Raw genomic sequence first — 22874 nt, 5'->3', positions numbered from 1 at the left:
GTAATTATCTCATTTCCTTCCCTTTCATGTCTAGATGTGTTGTACATCATACTAGCTAGTTGCCAGCCCTGTTCCTTATTTCCATGTTTCAGAATTGCTGAACAGATCTTTTCAAATTTTCTAGAGTTTATCTCTTTTGATATAGTACATAGTGTACATTGCTGTGTCAACAGTTTATATTTATTTTTATCCAATGCCTCTCGCTGTATTTATGAGGCACTTTACCTTTTAACTTTACCTTTTAACAACAGACTTTTATTCTCCGAAGATAGACACAAAATGCTGGAGTAACTCAACGGGACAGGCAGCATCTCTGGATACTAGAAATGGATGGCGTTTCGGGTCGCGAACCTTCTTTGGGTCTCGACCCGAAACGTCACCCATTCCCTCAATCCAGAGATGCTGCCAGTCCCACTGAGTTACTCCAGCATTTTGTGTCTATCTTTGGTTTAAACCAGCATCTGCAATTCTTTCCGACGACTTTTATTCTCCAGCCTTTTCACTTTATGTACATTCCTTCCTTACTTTGCCTTTTGATTCCATAATGTCTAGTGATTATGTCTTGCATCCCTCCTCTTTATGATATTTTGAAGTCAAACTAATATTCTACTTGACCAGATCAGTATAATTGCAGCCTAATGGGCCTGTCCCACTTAGGCGATTTTTCAGGCGACTGTCAAGTTGTCGGCAGTCGCTTGAAAAATCGGCAACTAGAACGGCGACTGTCAGAGTGGAACACGCACACACAAACACATCGCAGGCGGGGGACAGGACATGCGGGGGAGCGCTGCCTGAATTTCACACTGTGCAAAGCCAAGGTGATACAGCCACACACCGCGATGAACAGGAAGGTGGGCGCTGTAATTAAGACAGCTAAAGCACAGTGTACGGTAAGTCCTTTAAAAGAAGGGGGGAGAGGGGGGAGAAGGTGTGGAGACAACAAGAAGTCAGACAACCTTTAAAAAGCCAGAGATATATGGCTGTGAAGTTCGGCGGACATTTAACATTTAACGGTTATCCTTGGTTCTGAAAACTACTACTTACGTTTTCTTTCCCCAATGAACGAATGAAATTCACCGGTCAGCACCGTCTACAACCGACAAGAACCTACGAGAACCTTCGTCCTCCTGTCAACCCACTAGGACCTCCTGGCAACCCACCTACTGCATGAGAATTCTCGCTACTCACCATGGCGGCTTCATTCTAGTCACCGCTAATTTTTCAACATGTTGAGAAATTCGCGGCGACCATAATGAGGCCGCGAGTGGTTCCCAGAGTGCGGGAACTCCTCACGACCATGAAGACGACTCACCGGCAACCACCCGCGAACATGTGGTGACTACATAGTCTCCTGCAATCGTCTAAAAAGTCACCTAAGTGGGACGTCTCCCGAAATTGAATTTTGAACATAACTCAATGAAGATTCCTTCTTGTCTAATACAGATACTTGTGCCACAGCAAACAGAACTCCTCTTCCTCTTATCACACTTAACTGCAGTGACTTGCACATTTTGCTTGTCTTGCAGTCAGAATGCACATGATTTGCACAATAATATTGGGATTATTAACCTTGATACCTGCATCTCATGCAGAATTACCCCAGTCAGGTAACAAATTATTTCAATTAATTGAGCAATAGTACTTTGAACATACAAAAGAAACCGAAGTATGCCACAAAAATGTTCTACTCAACGCTTCCGGTTATCCTGCGTAATATTCTTTTCCCTTTTGATAATCGAATTCTGCCGTAAAATATTCAAAGTTTCTGCTTCCATGGCTCTATGAGGAAGAAAGTTTGAAAGATTCACGATTCCCAAGCGTAAATTTTGTCTCGACGATGGTGACTTTATTTTTACATAGAAACCCCTGGTTCTAGATTCTTCTATTGGAGAAAATATCCTCCTCACATTTATCTTGTAAGGACTCCTCAGGATCTTGTATGTTTTGGTCTCTTGCTCTATTAAGCCCCAATGTATCTAAGCCAAGTCTGATGAACCTTTCTTCCTGAGAAGGCCTTCCCATTCAGGTTTCAGACTTGTAAACCTTCCTGATCTGATTCCAACACATTAACATCCTTTAAGCAAAGAGACTGATGGTACATCAGATGTTGACTCACCAATGCCTTATGTGATCTGCCCAACAATATAGCTCCTACTTTTATCAATATTGGTATTCGTGCTGCGTGACCAAATTGGCCTTGGCAATCTTTCAGCTGTGCATTCATTTAAACACTAATTTGCATATACATCTTTGTATCAGCAGTGTCATTACTTCATTTAGTATCTAGCTCTGCATTAACACTGCAGAACCTCTTTGCTGCTTGTACCATTGGTACCTACAGTGTACATGTGCCATATCAATTGGAGTTTTGTAATCATAAGAGTCTTTCATGCACTGTGACTGCCTCCTGGTATGATACAAAATTCAGCATTCCTTCACCCTGATTCAATGCAGCTTTGTCTCTAGTTCAATTAATCTGAGTCAAAACTTCTTGGGCTGCAAATATTTACTGTAGAAGTGTTTGCCCTGGATCTCACAGTGGAATGGCACAGAGGTACAGCTAGCAGGTGCAGTAATATTTAGTTCTTATAGAGTCATAGAGTGATACAGCGTAGAAACGGGCCCAACTTGCCCACACCGGCCAACATGTCCCAGCTACGGTAGTCCTAACTGCCTGCGTTTGGTCCATATCCCTCCAAACCTGTCCTATCCATGTACCTGTCTAACTTGCTTAAACTTTGGGATAGCCTTAACTATCTCCTCTGGCAGCTTGTTCCATACACCAGTCACACTATGTGTGAAAAAGTTCCTCAGATTCCAATGAAATATTTTCCCCTTCACCTTAAACCTATGTCCTCTGGTCTTTGATTCCCCTACTCTGGGCAAGAGATTCTGTGCATCTACCCGATCTATTCTTCTCATGATTATATACACCTCTATAAGATCACCCCTCATCCTCATGCGCTCCAAGGAATAGAGTCCCAGCCTACTCAACCTCTCTCTATAGATCAAACCCTCTAGTCCTGGCAACATCCTCGTATATCGTCTCTGTACCCTTTCCAGCTTGACAACATCTTTCCTATAATGTTACACAATAATTTTTGCCTATTTCCAAATCTTTTAAGTAACTCCCTAAACTGGTTTGCATGAATAGGTTTAATGACAGTAATTACATGACTGCCTGGTCTGGAATTAAAATTTAAACAAACAAGAATTAATTGAGTGTAGACAAAATTGCTGGAGAAATTCAGCGGGTGCGGCAGCAGCTATGGAGCGAAGGAAATAGGCAACGTTTCGGCACAAAACGCTTCTTCAGACTGATGTAGGGTGGGGGGGCGGGAAGAAGAAAGGAAGAGGAGTAGCCGGAGGGCTGAGGGAGAGCTGAGAAGGGGAGGAGACAGCAAGGGCTACCGGAAATTGGAGAAGCCAATGTTCAGGCCACCGGGATGCAGACTGCCCAAGTGAGGTGCTGCTCCTCCAGTTTCCGGTGGTGCTCACTCTGGCAATGGAGGAGGCCCAGGACAGAAAGGTCGGATTAGGAATGGGAGGGGTAGTTGAAGTGCTGAGCCACAGGGAGATCAGGTTGGTTAATGCGGACCGAGCGGAGGTGTTCGGCAAAACGATCGCCAAGCCTCTCGGATACCTCCTCCTACTTACCCCTGGACCACGACCCCACTGACGAGCACTTGGCCACTATCTCTAGCACCATCACTGACTTCTTCAACTCGGGCTCCCTGCCACCCCGAGCCTCCAACCTCATGGTTCCCCAGCCCCCGCACGACCCGATTTTACCTTCTCCCCAAAATCCACAAACCTAACTGTCCTGGTCGACCCATTGTCTCTGCCTGTTCGTGCCCTACCGAACTTATTTCCACGTACCTCGACTCTATCCTATGCTATAGTTAAATCCCTCCCGACCTATGTTCAAGACAACTCAGACACTCTCCGTCGTCTCTGGGCATTCCATTCTCTAGGCCCCCATCCCCTCATCTTCACCATGGACATTCAGTCACTCTACACCTCCATCCCCCACCAGGATGGTCTCAAAGCCCTCCGGTTCTTCCTCGACCAGAGAACCAACCAATACCCGTCCACTGATACTCTCCTCCGCCTAGCGGAACTGGTCCTTACCCTCAATAACTTTTCGTTTGACTCCTCCCATTTCCTCCAAACACAAGGCGTAGCTATGGGCACGCGCATGGGCCCCAGCCATGCCTGCCTCTATGTCGGGTACGTCGAACAATCCTTGTTCGAGACGTACCAGGGCCCCATCCCCGGCCTCTACCTCCGCTACATTGACGATTGCATTGGTGCTGCCCCCTGCACCCACATACAACTTACTAACTTCATCAACCGCCACTAACTTCCATCCGGCACTCAAATACACCTGGACCATTTCCGACACTTCCCTACCATTTCTTGACCTCACTATCCCCATCGCAGGTGATATAGATTTTTGACCGACTTCCACTATAAACCTACTGACTCCCATGGCTATCTAGACTACACTTCTTCCCACCCTGCTTCCTGTAAGGACGCCATCCCCTACTACCAATTCCTCCGTCAACGCCGCATCTGGTCCCAGGATGAGGTGTTCCACACCAGGGCATCGGAAATGTCCTCATTCTTCAGAGAACGGGGATTCCCTCCTCTACCATAGATGAGGCTCTCACCAGGGTCTCTTCAATACCCCGCAACACTGCTCTCTCTCCCCATCCCCCCACTCGGAACAAGGGCAGAGTCCCCCTAGTCCTCATCTTCCTCCTCACTAGTCGCCACATACAACAAATAGTCCTCCGTCATTTTCGCCACCTCCAACATGACCCCACCACTCGCCACATCTTCCCATCTCCCCCCCTGTCTTCTTTCCGCAAAGACCGCTCCCTCCGTAACTCCCTGGTCAATTCTTCCCTTCCCACCTGCACCACCCCTTCCCCGTGCACTTTCCCTTGCAACTGCAAGAGATGCTACACGTGTTGCTTTACCTCCCCCCTCGACTCCATTCAAGGACCCAAGCAGTCGTTCCAGGTGCGACAGAGGTTTATCTGCACCTCCTCCAACCTCATCTATTGCATCCGTTGCTCTAGATGTCAGCTGATCTACATCGGTGAGACCAAGCTTAGGCTTGGCGATCGTTTCGCTGAACACCTCTGCTCGGTCTGCATTAACCAACCTGATCTCCCTGTAGCTCAGCACTTCAACTCCCCCTCCCATTCCGAATCCGACCTTTCTGCCTCCTCCATTGCCAGAGTGAGCACCACTGGAAACTGGAGGAGCACCTCATGTTCCGCTTGGGCAGTCTGCATCCCAGTGGCCTGAACATTTACTTCTCCAATTTCCGGTAGCCCTTGCTGTCTCCTCCCCGCCTCAGCTCTCCCTCAGTCCTTTGGCTCCTCCTCTTCCTTTCTTCTTCCCGCCCCCAACCCACCCTACATCAGTCTGAAGAAGGGTTTTGGCCCGAAACGTTGCCTATTTCCTTCGCTCCAGAGATGCTGCCACACCCGCTGAGTCTCTCCAGCAATTTTGTCTACCGTCGATTTTCCAGCATCTGCAGTTCCTTCTCGAAGAATTAATTGAGTGCCTGATTGTTCCAACACATGCCACCCCACAAAACAAACAAAAGTTATTCCACAACTTCATCTAATTGGCACAGCCCAACAAAGCTATGACGCTCTCAGAGAAACTGTTAGCTCAAAAGAGGCTTGTCATATTAAACCTAAAGACAAGGTGGAAATAAACTTGCCATTTATAAAACAAATCTGTGTATATGGATAGAATGTGCTTATTTTACTTTATCATGAAAGCACTGTAAATTGTGCACAAAGGCATTTTCCCACAAAGTTATTTTGCCACAATGGTATGTTTGTGGATTTTTGTATCCTTCTGCAACTTTGTATTTGATTCTTGATATTATTGTACTTTGTACTCTCAGTATTAAGGAATTTGTTAAAGTTTTCAAACTTTTTTTGGTCTTGGAAAAGTTGAGACATTTATAGATATGGTGGAAATAAATGTAGTTGGATATATTTTTTAACTTATTTTATAATGTTATCACCTAGCACACAGCCATCAATGAACCAGTGTGGGCGTCACTTTTCCTTGATCATCGTTACCATATCTTTCATTTATAGACAATAGGCGCAGGAGTAGGCCATTCGGCCCTTCGAGCCAGCAATATAATCATGGCTGATCATCCCCAATCAGTACCCACGTTCCTGCCTTCTCCCCATATCCCCTGACTCCGCTATCTTAAGAGACCTATATAGCTCTCTCTTGAAAGTATCCAGAGAACCGACCTCCACCACCCTCTGAGGCAGAGAATTCCACAGACTCACAACTCTCTGTGTGAAAAAGTGTTTCCTCGTCTCCGTTCTAAACGGCTTACCCCTTATTCTTAAACTGTGGCCCCTGGTTCTGGACTCCCCCAACATCGGGAACATGTTTCCTGCCTCTCGTGTGTCCAAACCCTTAATAATCTTATATGTTTCAATAAGATTCCCTCTCATCCTTCTAAACTCCAGAGTATACAAGCCCAGCCGCTCCATTCTCTCAGCATATGACAGTCCCGCCATCCCAGGAATTAACCTTGTAAACCTACGCTGCACTCCCTCAATAGCAAAAATGTCCTTCCTCAAATTAGGGGACTAAAACTGCACACAATACTCCAGGTGTTGTCTCACTAGGGCCCTATACAACTGCAGAAGGAGCTCTTTGCTCCTATACTCAACTTCTCTTGTTATGAAGGCCAACATGCCATTCGTTTTCTTCACAGCCTGCTGTACCTGCGTGCTTACTTTCACTTTGTTCTATATCTCGTTTCCCTTTCCCCTGACTCTTGGACTGAAGAAGGGTCTCGATCCGAAACCTAATTCCTCTTTTCTCCTGAGATCCTGTGTTACTCCAGCTTTTTATGTCTATCTTTGGTTTAAACCAGCATCTGCAGTTCGTTGTTACCCAAATTCGTTGTGCTTAGGAATAAAACGGGGGCAGTCATTTTGGGGCTATACAGGGCTCCTAGCAGTCAGATAGAGGAGCAGAGATATAGATAAATTACAGAAATGCAATGAAAGGTAGGGTTATGGTAGTAGGGGATTTCAACTTCCCTAATATTAACTGGAATTGTGTCAATATAAAAGGCAAACAGACATTGAATTTATGAATTGTATAAGGGAGCTTTATATACGGTAGAGAGAGTACAGAACCTGATCTTGGGGAATGTAGCTGTGAAAGTGTTTGATGTGCAGTTTGGTGACAGTGACCATTAAGTTTCAAAGTAGCTAATGAAAATTGTTCTGTAAAATAAAATAGCGAATAGGTGTGTTTTCAATATCTGAACTTGGCACAGTAGTCTGGGAATACTTAAATGCAGGAGCATCTGTATCAGACAAGTGGAAATGATTTGGAAGTGAAATAATGAAAGTTCAGGGCCTACATGTTTCTGTGAGAGTGAAAGGTACAGAATGTAAGTTCAAAGAGCTCTAGGCATCACGGCATACAAAAGCTGCAAAAAGAAAAATAAAGAAACAGATAGCAGACGTAGAAAATTGAAAACAATGGCCCTTCAGGAATATAGTAAATTTAGGGACATAGTTGAAGAAGAAAATAGAGGGCAAAAAGTGTGGTATGAAATACCACAGGCAGACAAGATTAAGGAAAATCTGAAAGTATTTTCTAAGTATACCAGGGGAAGATGGTTACCAGAAAAGTAGTACGGCCTATTAGTGACCAAAATGGCAATCTCTGCATGGAGCCAGGAGACAGAGGTGAGGTCTTAAAATGAATACTTTTCATCACTGTACACTAAAGAGTAGGGCATTGCCATTAGGGAATGCAAGAAGCTGGTTACATTCCAGAGCATGTCAGTGGGCTGCAAGATGTATAAATGCCCAGGGATTCATGAGATGCATCCCAGTCTGCTATGGAAGGCAAGGGAGGCCCTAACAAAAAAAATATATAACCTAAAGAAGGGCATCTAGCTTGTGAGTCTAATATATGTGATAGGAAAGTTATTGGAAGAATTTTTGAGAGCTAGGAGTAATCTATGTATGGAAAGGCAGAGATTAATCAAATATATCAACGTGGAGTTTGTTATGGGGATATCAAGTTTGACCAATTTATTTGAGTTTTTGAAGAAGTAGCAACATTTATTGATTGGGGCAGTGCGGTTAATGTAATCTATATGGACTTCAGAAAGGCATGTGACAAGGGGTCCTACATCGGAAACTGGTCCAAAGGGTTGCTGCCCTGGTGATTCAAGGTGGTTGGCAAATTGAATCCATAAAGTTTGTGACAAGAGGAGGCAGATAGTGATGGTGGTTGTACTTGTTATGAGAAGCTTTTAATTAGGGCTTGGTTCAGGGGGATTAATTGTTCTGTGCATTAACAATGTTGATATGAATGCACAAGGTATGATTACAATCATACCAATGATACAGAAATTGGTGTTGATAATGAGGAAGATCATCTTTGGGTAAAGAATAATATTGGTCAGTAAATGAAAACCATAGAAACTACAGATACTGGGAATCTGTAACTAAAAAGCAGAAAATGCTAGAACAACTCAGCAGGTCATGTACTATTTGTGGAAAGAGATTCAGCATTTTAGGTCTGATCGTTTTCAGAACTGGGAAATGGAGGAAATAAAAACTAGTTTTAGGATGCATTGATGAGGGAGTGATGAATAGAATGAAGGGAAAACTTCTGATAGGATGAGATCAGATTGAATTCAGAGTCACATACAGTGGCTTGCAAAAGTATTCATACCCCTTGAACTTTTCCACATTTTGTCACGTTACAACCACAAACGTAAATGTATTTTATTGGGATTTTATGTGATAGACCAACACAAAGTGGTGCATAATTGTGAAGTGGAAGGAAAATGATACATGGTTTTCAAATTTTTTTACAAATAAAAAAAATTGAAAAGTGTGGCGTGCAAAAGTATTCAGCCCCCCTGAGTCAATACTTTGTAGAACCACCTTTCGCTGCAATTACAGCTGCAAGTCTTTTGGGGTATGTCTCTACCAGCTTTGCACATCTAGAGACTGAAATTTTTGCCCATTCTTCTTTGCAAAATAGCTCAAGCTCAGTCAGATTGGATGGAGATCGTCTGTGAACAGCAATTTTCAAGTCTTGCCAGAGATTCTCAATTGGATTTAGGTCTGGACTTTGACTGAGCCATTCTAACACATGAATATGCTTTGATCTAAACCATTCCATTGTAGCTCTGGCTGTATGTTTAGGGTCGTTGTCCTGCTGGAAGGTGAACCTCCGCCCCAGTATCAAGTATTTTGCAGACTCTTAACAGGTTTTCTTCCAAGATTGCTCTGTATTTGGCTCCATCCATCTTCCCATCAACTCTGACCAGCTTCCCTGTCCCTGCTGAAGAAAAGCATCCCCACAGCATGATGCTGCCACCACCATGTTTCACAGTGGGGATGGTGTGTTCAGGGTGATGTGCAGTGTTAGTTTTCCGCCATACATAGCGCTTTGCATTTAGGCCAAAAACTTCAATTTTGGTCTCATCTGACCAGAGCACCTTCCTCCACATGTTTGCTGTATCCCCCACATGGCTTGTGGCAAACTGCAAACGGGACTTCTTATGGCTTTTTTTCAACAATGGCTTTCTTCTTGCCACTCTTCCATAAAGGCCCGATTTGTGGAGTGCACGACTAATAGTTGTCCTGTGGACAGATTCTCCCACCTGAGCTGTGGATCTCTGCAGCTCCTCCAGAGTTACCATGGGCCTCTTGGCTGCTTCTCTCATCAATGCTCTCCTTGCCTGGCCTGTCAGTTTAGGTGGACGGCCATGTCTTGGTAGGTTTGCAGTTGCGCCATACTCTTTCCATTTTCGGATGATGGATTGAACAGTGCTCCGTGAGATGTTCAAAGCTTGGGATATTTTTTTATAACCTAACCCTTCTTTAAACTTCTCCACAACTTTATCCCTGACCTGTCTGGCGTGTTCCTTGGGCTTCATGATGCTGTTTGTTCACTAATGTTCTCTAACAAACCTCTGAAGCCTTCACAGAACAGCTGTATTTATACTGAGATTAGATTACACACAAGTGGACTCTATTTACTAATTAGGTGACTTCTGAAGGCAATTGGTTGCACTGGATTTTATTTAGGGGTATCAGAGTAAAGGGGGCTGATTACTTTTGCACGCCACACTTTTCAGTTTTTTATTTGTAAAAAAATTTGAAAACCATGTATCATTTTCCTTCCACTTCACAATTATGCGCCACTTTGTGTTGGTCTATCACATAAAATCCCAATAAAATACATTTACGTTTGTGGTTGTAACGTGACAAAATGTGGAAAAGTTCAAGGGGCATGAAAACTTTTGCAAGCCACTGTATGTGGAATGTCCCACCATTGAAGCAAATGCAATGGAGATTGAAAGACTGAGGACATGGAAGGGGGCTTAGTTACACCAGTACTTTTGTCCTTTTGCCTAGTTCATCACTGGTATTATATCCAATTTGTCCACAGATCCACACATCATAGCAGAACTAACTATTCTGGAGTGCAGTAAACATTGGTATGTGTTCATTTCTCATGACCAGGCAGATCATAGAATTATCATGGCACAGGAGTAGGTTATTTGCCATTTTGAATTTATGCCAGCTCATTCCACAGTAATATAGTCAATACCTATTCCTCGTTCTTTCCTCATGGCCATGCAAATTATTTTCTCTGAAGATTTGTCCAGTTCCTTTTGAAAGCTCTGATTGATTCTGACAGCAGTGAGTTCCAATTCTTAACCACTCTGCATTTAAAAAAAAGTACTCCATGATACCCATGGTAAACCATTCATGGAGGTAAGAGCCAGTAATAACAACTATAGATGTGAAGATAGACTGTGCAGCAAAAGGAAGTGGGTATTAGTTTGAATGTGTGTCTTCCTTCTGTTTAAATAAGTCACTTGGTAGGAGAGAGTAACGTTATTTTAAAAACTATAGTATAATGAAGTTATTAACTATAGTATAATGAAATATTGTCCATTTTTTATTTATTTATGAAAAAGCATAAAAACAATGTACGGGTGTCATTTCAAGCCCAAAAGCACACGAAGGCAACTTAGGAAATGGCAACATTTTTTGGTAGGTTACGATATTACACCAGAAATAATTAGTCATAGGTTAATACAGTGTGGAAACAGGCCCTTCGGCCCAACTCGCCCATCCCGGCCAACAATGTCCCAACTACCCTGGTCCCACTTGCCTGTGCTTGGTCCATAACCCTCCAAACCTGTCCAATCCATGTATTTGTCCAACTGATAGGATAGTCCCAGCCTCAACTTCCTTCTCTGGCAGCTTGTTCCATACACCCACCACCCTCTGTATGGAAAAAGTTACCTCTCGGATTCCTATTAAATCTTTTCCCCTTCACCTTGAACCTATGACCTCTGGTTCTCGATTTCCCTGCTCTGGGTAAAAGACTCTGTGCACCTACCCGATCTATTCCTCTCATGATTTTGTATACCTCTATAAGATCTCCCCTCATCCTCCTACGCTCCATGGAATAGAGACTCGGCCTACTCAACCTCTCCCTATAGCTCACACCCTCTTGCCCTGGCAACATCCTCGTAAATCTTTTCTGAATCCTTTCAAGCTTGACCATATCTTTCCTATAACATGGTGCCTAGAACTGAACACAATATTCTAAATGCGCTCTCACCAACGTCTTATACAACTGCAACATGACCTCCCAACTTCTATATTCAATACACTGATTGATGAAGGCCAAAGTGCCAAAAGCCTTTTTGACCACCTTATCTACCTGTGACTTGAGCTTCATGGAACCATGCACCTGTACTCCTAGATCCCTGTGCTCTTCAAAGCTACCCAGAGGCCTACTGTGTATGTCCTGCCCTTGTTCGACGTCCCAAAATGCAACACCTCACACGTCTCTGTATTCCATCAACCATTCCTCCGCCCACCTGGCCAATTGATCCAGATCCTGCTGCAATCCTTCACAACCATCTTCACTATCTGCAAAACCACTAACTTTTGTGTCATCAGAAAACTTGCTAATCTTGCCCTGTATGTTCTCATCCTATTTATTGATGTAGGTGACAAACAGTAACGGGCCCAGCACTCAACTCTGTGGCACACCACAAGTCACAGGCCTCCATTCTGAGAAGCAACCTTCTACCACCTTCTGTTTCCATCCATGGAGCCAATTTGCTATCCATTCAGCTATCTCTCCATGGATCCCATGAGATCTAACCTTCCAGAGCAGCTTACCATGCGGCACCTTGTCGAACACCTTACTAAAGTCCATGTACACAACTTCTACAGCTCTGCCATCATCAACCTTTTTGCTTATGTTTAAAAAAAAAAAATCAATCAGATTTGTGAGACATGACCTCCCACGTACAAAACCATGCTGACTGTCCCTAATCAGCCCTTGCCCATCCAAATGCCTGTATATCCTATCCCTTAGAATACTCTCCAGTAACTTGCCAACTACAGATGTTAAGCTCACTGGCCTATAGTTCCCAACATTTTTCCTGCAGGCCTTCTTGAAATTAGGCACAACATTTGCCACCCTCCAATCCTCTGGCACCTCTCCTGTATTTAAGGAGGACTCATAAATTTCAACCAGGGCTCCCGAAATTTCCTCTCTAGTTTCCCGCCATGTCCTCGGATATATCTGAACAGGTCCATTGGATATTTGTCTATCTTCAAACCCGACAGTACTTTTAGTACTTCCTCGTCGGTAACCCTGGCTGCTCTCATGACACTTCCAGTGATTGCTCCAATTTCCTCCGTCCTACTGTCTTTCTCCTCGGTAAATACAGAGGAGAAATACTCATCGAGGACCTTGCCCATCTCCTGTGGCTCCACACAGAGGTGACAATAAAAGCTTATTCCTGAGAGGTCCCACTCTCTCTCTCTCTCTCTCTCTCTAGTTACCCTTTTCCGCCTAATGTATTTACAATATCTTTTGGGATTGTCTTTTATGCTACCCGTCAGAGCTATCTCCTGCCCCTTTTTGCCCTTCTGATCTCCTTTATTAGTTTGCTTCTGAGTTCCCGAAACTCCTCCAGGGATGCACTTGATCCCAGCTGTCTATACTTGTCCCATGCATCCTTTTTATTCTTAACCAATGCCTCAATATCCCTTGTCAGCCAAGTTTCCTCACCTTTGCCTGCTTTGCCTTTCACTTAAATGGGGACGTACACATCCTGAGCTCTCTTTAGAACACTTTTAAAAACATCCAACTTGACCGATGTTCCTTTCCCCTCAAATAACCTGCTCCAGTCAACTTGAGCGATACCTTCTCTCATACCCTCATAGTTGGCCTTACCCCAGTTGAACAAGTGGATCCTCTCCATCCCTATCCATAACTATCTTAAACCTAATTGAACTATGGTCACGTTCCAAAACGCTCCTCCGCACATTTCATTAACTTGCCCTTCCCAATTTTCCAATATTAGATCCAGCGTTGCCCTTTCACGTGTGGGGGCCTCCACATACTGCTTAAGAAAACTCTCCTGAACACTTTTGAGTAATTGCTCCCCATCCAAGCCCTTCACGCTATGATTTTCCCAGTCTATATTAGGAAAGTTAATCCCCTACTACTACAACAACCTTAATTGACCTGTAATCTCCCGGCACATTTGCTCTTCTAATTCCCGTTGACTATACGGGGATCCGTAGTACATCCCCAACAAGGTGATCATCCCTATCTTGTTCCTCGGCTCCACCTCAGATACCCAGTTTGTACGCACCAGATTAAAAATAAAATATTGATAAACGCTGTTTCCATCATTCCCACTTCAGAATTAACGTTAAAATTTCAACTGCAATATCTCCTGACCAAATTTGTGATGTATATGACCGACTGTAGAAGTAAAACCTGGATAAATCCAACGTATAGTTGTGAATGTTGCTCATTAAATAACTACAGTACTGATACTCCATATTAAGAGCATTGATTTGCCGTTAAAATGAATTCTGTAATAAGATGTCAACTGTTGATTTGAGAATTAAGGGACAAAAATTTAGGGGCAACATGAGGGGGAACTTCTTTACTCAGAGAGTGGTAGCTGTGTGGAATGAGCTTACAGTGGAATGGTGAAGGCTGGTTCGTTTTTATCATTTAAAAATAAATTGGATAGGTATATCGACGGGAAAGAAATGGAGGGTTATGATCTGAGTGCAGGTAATAATAATAATAATAATGGATGGGATTTATATAGCGCCTTTCTAATACTCAAGGCGCTTTACATCGCATTATTCATTCACTCCTCAGTCACACTCGGTGGTGGTAAGCTACTTCTGTAGCCACAGCTGCCCTGGGGCAGACTGACGGAAGCGTGGCTGCCAATCTGCGCCTACGGCCCCTCCGACCACCACCAATCACTCACACACATTCACACACAGGCAAAGGTGGGTGAAGTGTGTTGCCCAAGGACACAACGACAGTATGCACTCCAAGCGGGATTCGAACCGGCTACCTTCCGGTTGCCAGCCGAATACCTAGCCCATTGTGCCATCTGGTAGATGGGACTAGGTGAGAGTAAGTGTTCGGCACGGACTAGAAGGGCCGAGATGGCCTGTTTCCGTGCTGTAATTGTTATATGGTTATATGTAGCAGTAACAATCGAACACTGCGGTTTTAATGTTTCACATGTTCACAATTTAATTAATCCATCTTTATGGACTAAAACAAATAATAACATTGAGAATTAAAATGCATTTGATTGCATTCCGTTATCAAACATAGTTAATGTTCGCTCTGAAGACATTTCCAGCACAATAGGGTCAGGGAGGGGGGGTGTGTGAATCAGTGCGGGGTGTATAGATGGCGGGGGGTTAAAAAGGCAACGGTGTGGAATGAATGGATTGAGGCAGGTGAATTAGTACGTTTTGGTTGGAGTAGGTAAAATTGTGAGGGGAGAGCACAGGGGATGTCAGTGATGTTGAATGGGGGGATCAGTCCGGGATGGATGGGGGGGGATCAGAACAGTTTGGATCGGAGGGTCTGTGCAGGATGAATGGGGGATCACTACAGGATGAATGAGGGGATCAGTATAGGGTGAATGGGGGATCAGTACGGGATGAATGAGGGGATCAGAACAGGATGAATGAGGGGATCAGTACAGGATGAATGAGGGGACAGCAAAAGATGAATAGGGAGATCACTACAGGATGGATGGGAGGATCGGTGCAGGGTAAATGGAGGGTGTGTCAGTACGGGATGAATTGGGGGATCAGTGCAGTATGAATGGGGAGAGGTGCAGGATGGATGGGAAGGGGGGTCAGTATAGGATGAATTGGGGGACCAGTGTAGGATGGATGGGGGGTGGGGTGGGGGGGGTGGAAGGAGAATCAATGCGAGGTGGGTAGGGTGATAAATAGATTTGGGGGGGGGGGGGGGATGTCCGTGAGGACTGAATAGAGGCGGGAATGGGGATCAGTGCGGGATGGAGAGGAGGGGTCTCAGGATAAGGGGGGGGTGGAGGGGGGCGTACAAGAGAGAGAGGGGGGGAAGTGGCAGAGGAGGTGGGGAAGAAGGAAGGTCAGCGCTCCTCGCACAACATTGCCCCGCTGCCTTGGCTGTTCCTGTCCAACGCCAAATGCCGCCGCCAAAGGGGGAGGCGGTTTGGATTCCTCGCCACCGCCTCCCCTCCTCCGCCAGACAACAGCAAGGTGTGGGGCCGAGCGGTGCAGCTCAAAGATCCAAGAGCTAAAGGAACTTTGGTGCAGCTGCTTCAGATGGCGGAAGGAGGCCTCCCCCTCCCTCCTCCCGGCCTCGGCGTGCAGAGGGATTGTTTTGAAAGCACCGTTAGCGGATTTGCAAGCAGCGGCCACTATCAGGACGGGCGGGTGCGGGAGGAGGAGGAGATGGAGCCGCTGTCGCGGCTGCTGCTGCCGCTGTTCGGGGCCCGTCATTCGCTCCGACCATTAGGCTTAACAGGCCTGTATTTACAGTTCTCCATTGTCTGAAGAAGGGTTTCGGCCCGAAACTTTGCCTATCTCCTTCGCTCCATATATGCTGCTGCACCCGCTGAGTTTCTCCAGCATTTTTGTCTACCTTTACAGTTCTCAAGCCTATTTTTCTGTTTGGTCATCATCGTGCACAAACCTGTTTTTCCTGAATCTTGGTTTGCTCCTGCAGTAATACTATTTACTTCAGTGGCTTTAATTGATGATGTGTATTTTTCATTTTTTAATTGTAATCTTTGCACCACAGCTCTGTATAACTTCTCCAAAGTTCTAACATTTCAAAATCTACTTATTGATGCCACCAGTGTTTGAAAAGTTTGATTTAAAACTGCTTGGATATTTCTGCTAAATTAAAAGTGTTAAAAAGATTGATAATATGCATGGTATTCTTATCAACGTTATTTCTTAATAATTTGAAATTTCCCACTTTTACAACTTCAATATTTGGACCTGTTGCTTCTGTGTGTCCAATATGAAACCAATGGAATAATACTTAAACAAAAGTAATAACAGAAAATACTCAAATATTCAGCAATTGTGAAACATTTCTGCAAGTGAAATAGGTAACCTTTAAGTTGGATGGCCTTTCATCAGAACTAGATATAAGTTGACATCTAAAATGAGCAAATAGATGGTTGGAACAATTAAAAGGAGAGGTACGTCAATTTTTGTGATGTGATCAATACTGGCACACAGTTGTCTGGAATTTAATTAGCTCCTGTAATATGTACACTATTTGAATTCCACTGCTATTTTGTTTAATTTCTGTTTTGTACTTGATCATTTAAATTACTTATTGTAATAATTAACTAATCATTTTACTTGATGTTCTTTTCAACAAACATTTCATATTTTGACCTTGCTTATTGATCATTGTACCTTCACAGCAAATTAATTTTACTTTCAATTAACAAATGCTGAATAGTAAGATTGGAAAGGAAATTTTAACTATGGAAAATGACAGGATCATTGCTGAGAGAAGATTTATGACGATTTTAATTTAAACTGTATTTGTACTGAAAGCATTCTCATTCCCTGCTATTTAATTTAAATATGTTGGCTGGGAGAGAGAAAAGCTTTGTTCAATATATAGCACAAAATTTGTTGTTAAATGTGTGGTCACTTTTTTAATAACAAAGTAAAATATATATTTTTTTTTTACAGCAAGATCCCGGTAATGATGAAACTAGTTTAAGTGATTGTCAGGCAGAACCACCAGCAAAGCTAAGGCGAAGGAATGCTGATCCAGTTTCTAGTGATATTTCAACTGAACGTAATTCCCTTAACAGTGGTCCAGCAGAAGAATGGTGCGGCACAACAAGGCAATCCAGGTGAGCTAAATTAGCAGCATCTTTGTACCCGTGCGTTTGTATGAAAGCGTTGTGTGACAAAGCTAATGTTGGTACATTACTATCTGCATTATGTTTATTGCCATTTTATAACACTGTAAAGGGAATAACATGAATAATGTTTAATGCAAAATAAAGCCAGTCCGATCAAATATAGACCGAGGGTCTCCAATGCGGTAGATGGTAGTTCAGCACTGCTTTCTAGTTGTTGGTAGGATGGTTCAGTTGCCTGCTAACAGCTGGGAAGAAGTGGGAACAGCTGTGTGAGGCGTTTTCCTTTCTCCGAGTAATGCTTTTCCTTGATTCATCAACCGGGTGCAAGACCATTTCACTTTTTGCCCCCTAAAAACTTGCATGATATTGAGTACTGAACTGGGAACGGATTTTCTCTCTTTGTCCCACAAAACTCAAATCCTATAGCAATTTTTTCCACTGTAATCATCCCTGGTATCTTGTTTATTAACTGTTTCATCAGAACCTTGAAATGCATGTATGTATCTGTTGTGTAGGAAACAGTCATGATTAAACATTTCATGTTTCTAATTCCTCGTATTCTTTTTATATTGCATTGCACGATAACTGTATATATTACTTCAAATTTTATGGAAACATCCAAACCAGAGTTTACATTTTACTTCACAAATTCTTTTTTTAAATTTAATTTATCTAGTAATAAGAAATTACTACTTTCTCAAACGCATTCTGTATGTATTTTCTTTTGCAAGCTTGAATCAGCCTCTCCACTAATTTGTTTGCATGATTTCAATTAAAAATAAACGCAGCTGTTAAAGTCTTGTCAGCACTTTGTCTCAGTTATAACCATAGCAACTGCACCTGAGACTTCTGTGATGTTGGTACAGGTGCACAACCTTTTATCCGAAAGCCTTGGGACCAGACACTTTTCGTAATTCAGAATTTGTCGGTCTTCGGAATGGAAATTTTTTAGCGTAGATTTTAAAGGCTGGCTCAGTGGTAGAGTGCTCGGCTCATATCCGCAAGGTCGCGAGTTTGTGCCTTGATCCCGGCAGTAAACTCGGTCGCGAGTTTGAGTCTTCAATGTAGTTTTTTCTTGCAGAATAAATGTTTGTATGAAATGCAGTATAGGAGAGGTTTACTGACTGGGTGGGCAGAACTTTGGAAGTGATTGCCCACCAGTCTAAAAAGCCGCTGTGTCTCCCTGTCCCTGGGGTAGCAGGGGGCGATCAAATAGCACAATACCCCCTCCCCCTCCAACTCCAGAGGAATCCGCTCCCCGATGGGCCGCTACGGCGACAAGTGGCAGTTTGCCCACAGCCCGAGCTGCGCCCCCTCATCCGCCACCCCAAGAACAAGACGTACCTTGCACACCATCAGCTTCTGCCCCTACGTGTTCCTCTGGAGTTGGAGCGGGGCTGGGCTGGAGTTGCTGCTGGCTGTAGGTCTCTGGGATCTCCGTGCTTGCAGTGGGCCTGGGGGTCGGTGTCCCGTTGGTCCTGACTTCTCCGGCCACCCCCATGGACAGGAGCTGAGACTGGGAACTGTACTGCCCTTGCCCCCTCCCTCTGCAACTGCAAACAACCCCACTCTCCTGCAAGGGCGGTACAGTTCCCGGAGGATGGCAGGTGGCCGGAGACGTCAGGACCAACAGGAACCCGCTCCCCGATGGGCCTCTACGACGCCCCGAGCTGCGCCCCGTCATCCGCAACCCAGGTTCCTCTGTAGTTGGAGCGGGGCTGGGCTGGGCTGCGGGTCTCTGGGATCTCCGTGCTTGCAGTGGGCCTGGGGGTCGGTGTCCCGATGAGGTGGCGCAGCTCGGGGAACGGCTTCTGGTGGTCCTGACGTCTCCGGCCAGTTTGCAGTTTTCCTCTGGAGTTGGAACGGGGCTGGGCTGCTGCTGGCTGTGGGTCTCTGGGATCTCCATGCTTGCGGTGGGCCTGGGGGTCGGTGTCCCGTTGGTCCTGCTGCAATCGCCTACGTGAAGACAGTGCAAAGCCCCCACGCCGGTGCAATGGGCGGGGAGCTGGAGAGGGGAGGGAAGGGGTCACACACATGGCCGGGAAGCAGAGGGGTGTAGGTGGGGTGAAACTGAAGGGAGCGAAAATCTGCTGCTGCCTGCCCCGCTGAGTTAAAAAGTTCCCACGCAAGACTCACGATACACTGTGTATCGTGAGTCTACCGTGGGAACTTTTTAACTCAGCGGGCAGGCAGCAGCATATTGTTAATTATTAACCCTCCCGCGCAATATAGCCTCACCTTCTCTTTTATGAATGGGGATTTAGTTCCCCTTTCTTCGAGGACCGACCGGAGGTTCCGCTGTCACCTCTGCGGGCCGCCCTTGGTGAACGTTTTCAAGGACCTTTCTTCAAGGACCGAAAAAATGGCCGCTATTCGGAGGTTTTCGTTATTTGGATCTTCGGATAAAAGGTTGTGCACCTGTATTGCAAAAAAAATATGAACTGTATATTAGTTCATAGAGCCTGATTGATTCATTTTGCTTAATTATGTATACGTTACCTGTTACCATTTACTACTGTAGACTTCCATGGATAACTACTGTGGCTCAGATGGTAACACTTGGTTCACTGAATTAGAATGATATAGAGACCCGGGCATCAAAATTTATACTAATTTCTCTGCGCACCCTTGGAAGTATATTCTTTTAGATGTTAAACCAAGTTCCTCTTATTTGTGGATACAAAAGATCATATGACTATATTTTGAGGAAGTGCAGGGGAATTAACCCACTCAGCCAAAGTTCTAAAACAGATGATCAAGTCATGATCATCCCCTTCCCAGCACTCCCACAGCCTATGGTCTCCGCCTCTTCCTTTCTTTTTCCCGCCCCCCCCCCCCCACATCAGTCTGAAGAAGGGTCTCGACCCGAAACGTCGCCTAATCCTTCGCTCCACAGATGCTGCCTCAACCGCTGAGTTTCTCCAGCACGCCCAACACCTCCGCTCAGTTCGCAATAACCAACCTGATCTCCCGGTGGCTCAGCACTTCAACTCCCCCTCCCATTTATAATCCAACCTTTCTGTCCTGAGATTGGATATCCTGAGGTTGTAAAAGGCATTATATAAAAGCAAGTTGTTTTTATGCAACCGTGCTACTTTAAATTGTTAATTATTTTAATATTAATAGACAATAGGTGCAGGAGTAGGCCATTCGCCCCTTCGAGTCAGCACCGTCATTCAATGTGATCATGGCTGATCATCACCAATCAGTATCCACGTTCTTGCCTTCTCCCCATATCTCCTGACCGCTATCTTTAAGTCCTATTGCACTTGCACTCAATGTTAGAACTAGTTCAAAAGCTGATATTGGTGCTCTCGTGTTTTACTCGTTAATAAAGTAAATGATTATGGAATCATTGAAGAAATAGACGAAAGGAACATCCTGGTAGAAAGTATCTGAAAAAAATCACCACATTTATCCCTGCTTCCATCACCCTACAATTATTTGATTTTGAATATACATAACAATTGTACCTCAAAATAACTGATGTGCAATAATATGTGAATTTTTTTTCCAATATCATGCTTGAAGTACTTTGTCAAATTTAGTTGAAATCATAATTTCATACATGTGTGCAATCATACAGCACAGAATCAGGCCATTCGGACCATCTCATCCATGCTGATCAAGATGCCCCATCTGAGCTAGTGCCATTTGCCTGCATTTGGATCTTTTTCCTACAAACCTTTCCTGGTCAAGTGTCTGTTAAATGCTGATATAGTACCTGCCTCAACTACCTCTTCTGGCAGGTACACAAAATTGCTGGGGAAACTCAGCGGGTGCAGCAGCATCTATGGAGCGAAGGAAATAGGTGACGTTTCGGGCCGAAACCCTTCTTCAGACTGAAGAAGGGTTTCGGCCCGAAACGTCGCCTATTTCCTTCGCTCCATAGATGCTGCTGCACCCGCTGAGTTTCCCCAGCAATTTTGTGTACCTTCGATATTCCAGCATCTGCAGTTCCCTTTTGAACACTACCTCTTCTGGCAACTTGTTGCATGAGTGAAAAGGTTGCCCCCCCCAGGTTTGTACTAAAGCTTGCCACTCTCACCTTAAACACATGTCCTCTCATTTTAATTCCACTACCATGGGTCTTTTACCCATTATATCATCCTTCAGAATCCTCTCAAGTAGCAAGCCAACTGCAGATGTTAGGCCCACGTCTATAGTTCCCACGCTTTTTCTTGCGGCCCTTAAATGGAGGCACAACATTAGTCACTCGCCAGCCATCGAGAACCTCTCCCATGTCCAAAACAGATGATAGTAATAGTTTTTGCTTTGTGCTTTTTTGCCAGGTTAACTACTCGTGCAGGTGCTTCAATGCAAAATGGGCATAGTACTTTGGGTAAGTTTACTTAATACAAAGAAATTCAATGTAATTGTTTACTTACATTTCCAAGGTCCCAGGTTTGTAGTTTAATTTGGAACCTTTGGCATGGAGAAACTGGTCAGGAAATAATAGTTTCCCCCAATATTCAAATGTTCTGTAGGAAACAGAATGCTGGTTAGGGCGATGCTTGCAGATTGGAAGCTTCTTTCCAATGATGGGTAAATTATGTTCCTGCTTTACCTGATAAAATTGCAAGTTGGAAAATGTTTTGAAAAGCAAAAATCTGCAGATGCTAGAAATTTGAAATTAAAATTAGAAAATGAGGGAAATATGAGAAATAATTTGTGGGACAGACGGGTGGGAGGGGGGGGGGGCGGAGCGGTGGGGGTTGATGAATGAATAGAACTGTGTTTGATATTTCTATTGTTTCTACTGTTATTGCGCCAATTAACTCCTATTTATGAACATACAAATTTAGAATAGGTCATTTGACCTCTATCAAAAGCTCTTTAAAAAATATTCAATACTCTGCTTCTATGGTCTTTAAGGAAATTAACAATCTTGTGAGAAGGAGCAATTCCCCTCATCCTAGTCTAAAATGGACAACAAGGTTGAGGTGAATTTTAAGTTGTGATCCTTAATTTCTGATTCTCCTCCTAGAAAACTATTCATAAAAATTTGATCAAGACCTCTCAAGTCCTTAAGTATTTCAAGAAGCCTCCCTTCACTTCTAAACTTCCGAAGATGCTTGCCTTGCTAACTTTTCTTTAGACAAACCATTTACTTAGTTATTTTTTACTGCTAAATCTTTATGAACAGGTTCCAATACATGAACACCCTTCCTTAAGAAAGGAAACCAATACTGTACTGTAGTGGAAAATTGAAAATCATTTGTGCCAAAACACCACATTCTTGAGTGATCAAGTTGATTTTATTGGTGACTAAAAGAGTTTTAATCAGGCTAGTGAAGGTGGACACCTTTTGAGTCATGGGGTGATACAGTGTGGAAACTGGACCTTCAACACCCTGTGTTTATGCCAAACATTAAGCACTCATTTTTAAACTGATCCTACCACTATCCATCTTACCCTCCTGAAGTTTTCATCAACACCCCCAAGAATATTCCACTCTTTTACACTGGGGGCAAATTACAGTATATAATTAACCTAACAATCTGAATAGTTTTTTGATATGGGAAGAAACCCATGCAGTCACATGGAGAATGTGTAAACTGCACACAGA

General features: G+C 44.0%; 1 protein-coding gene across 4 annotated transcripts in view; it reads left to right on the top strand.

Moving 5' to 3' along the window:
- Window positions 1-22874, top strand: part of atad2b (ATPase family AAA domain containing 2B) — a 139202-nt gene that overhangs the window by 24426 nt on the left and 91902 nt on the right. For all 4 annotated transcript variants that reach the window (XM_033021540.1, XM_033021541.1, XM_033021543.1 and 1 more), the window contains exons 2-3: window positions 17127-17293; window positions 21598-21647. In XM_033021540.1, coding sequence (XP_032877431.1) covers window positions 17127-17293; window positions 21598-21647 — 217 coding nt within the window. The remainder of the gene's footprint in view (window positions 1-17126; window positions 17294-21597; window positions 21648-22874) is intronic.

The sequence above is a fragment of the Amblyraja radiata genome, chromosome 5, assembly GCF_010909765.2.
Source record: "Amblyraja radiata isolate CabotCenter1 chromosome 5, sAmbRad1.1.pri, whole genome shotgun sequence".
Lineage (NCBI taxonomy): Eukaryota > Metazoa > Chordata > Chondrichthyes > Rajiformes > Rajidae > Amblyraja > Amblyraja radiata.
The sequence above is the reverse complement of the archived record's forward strand: the minus strand, read 5'-3'. Positions and strand labels throughout refer to the sequence as shown.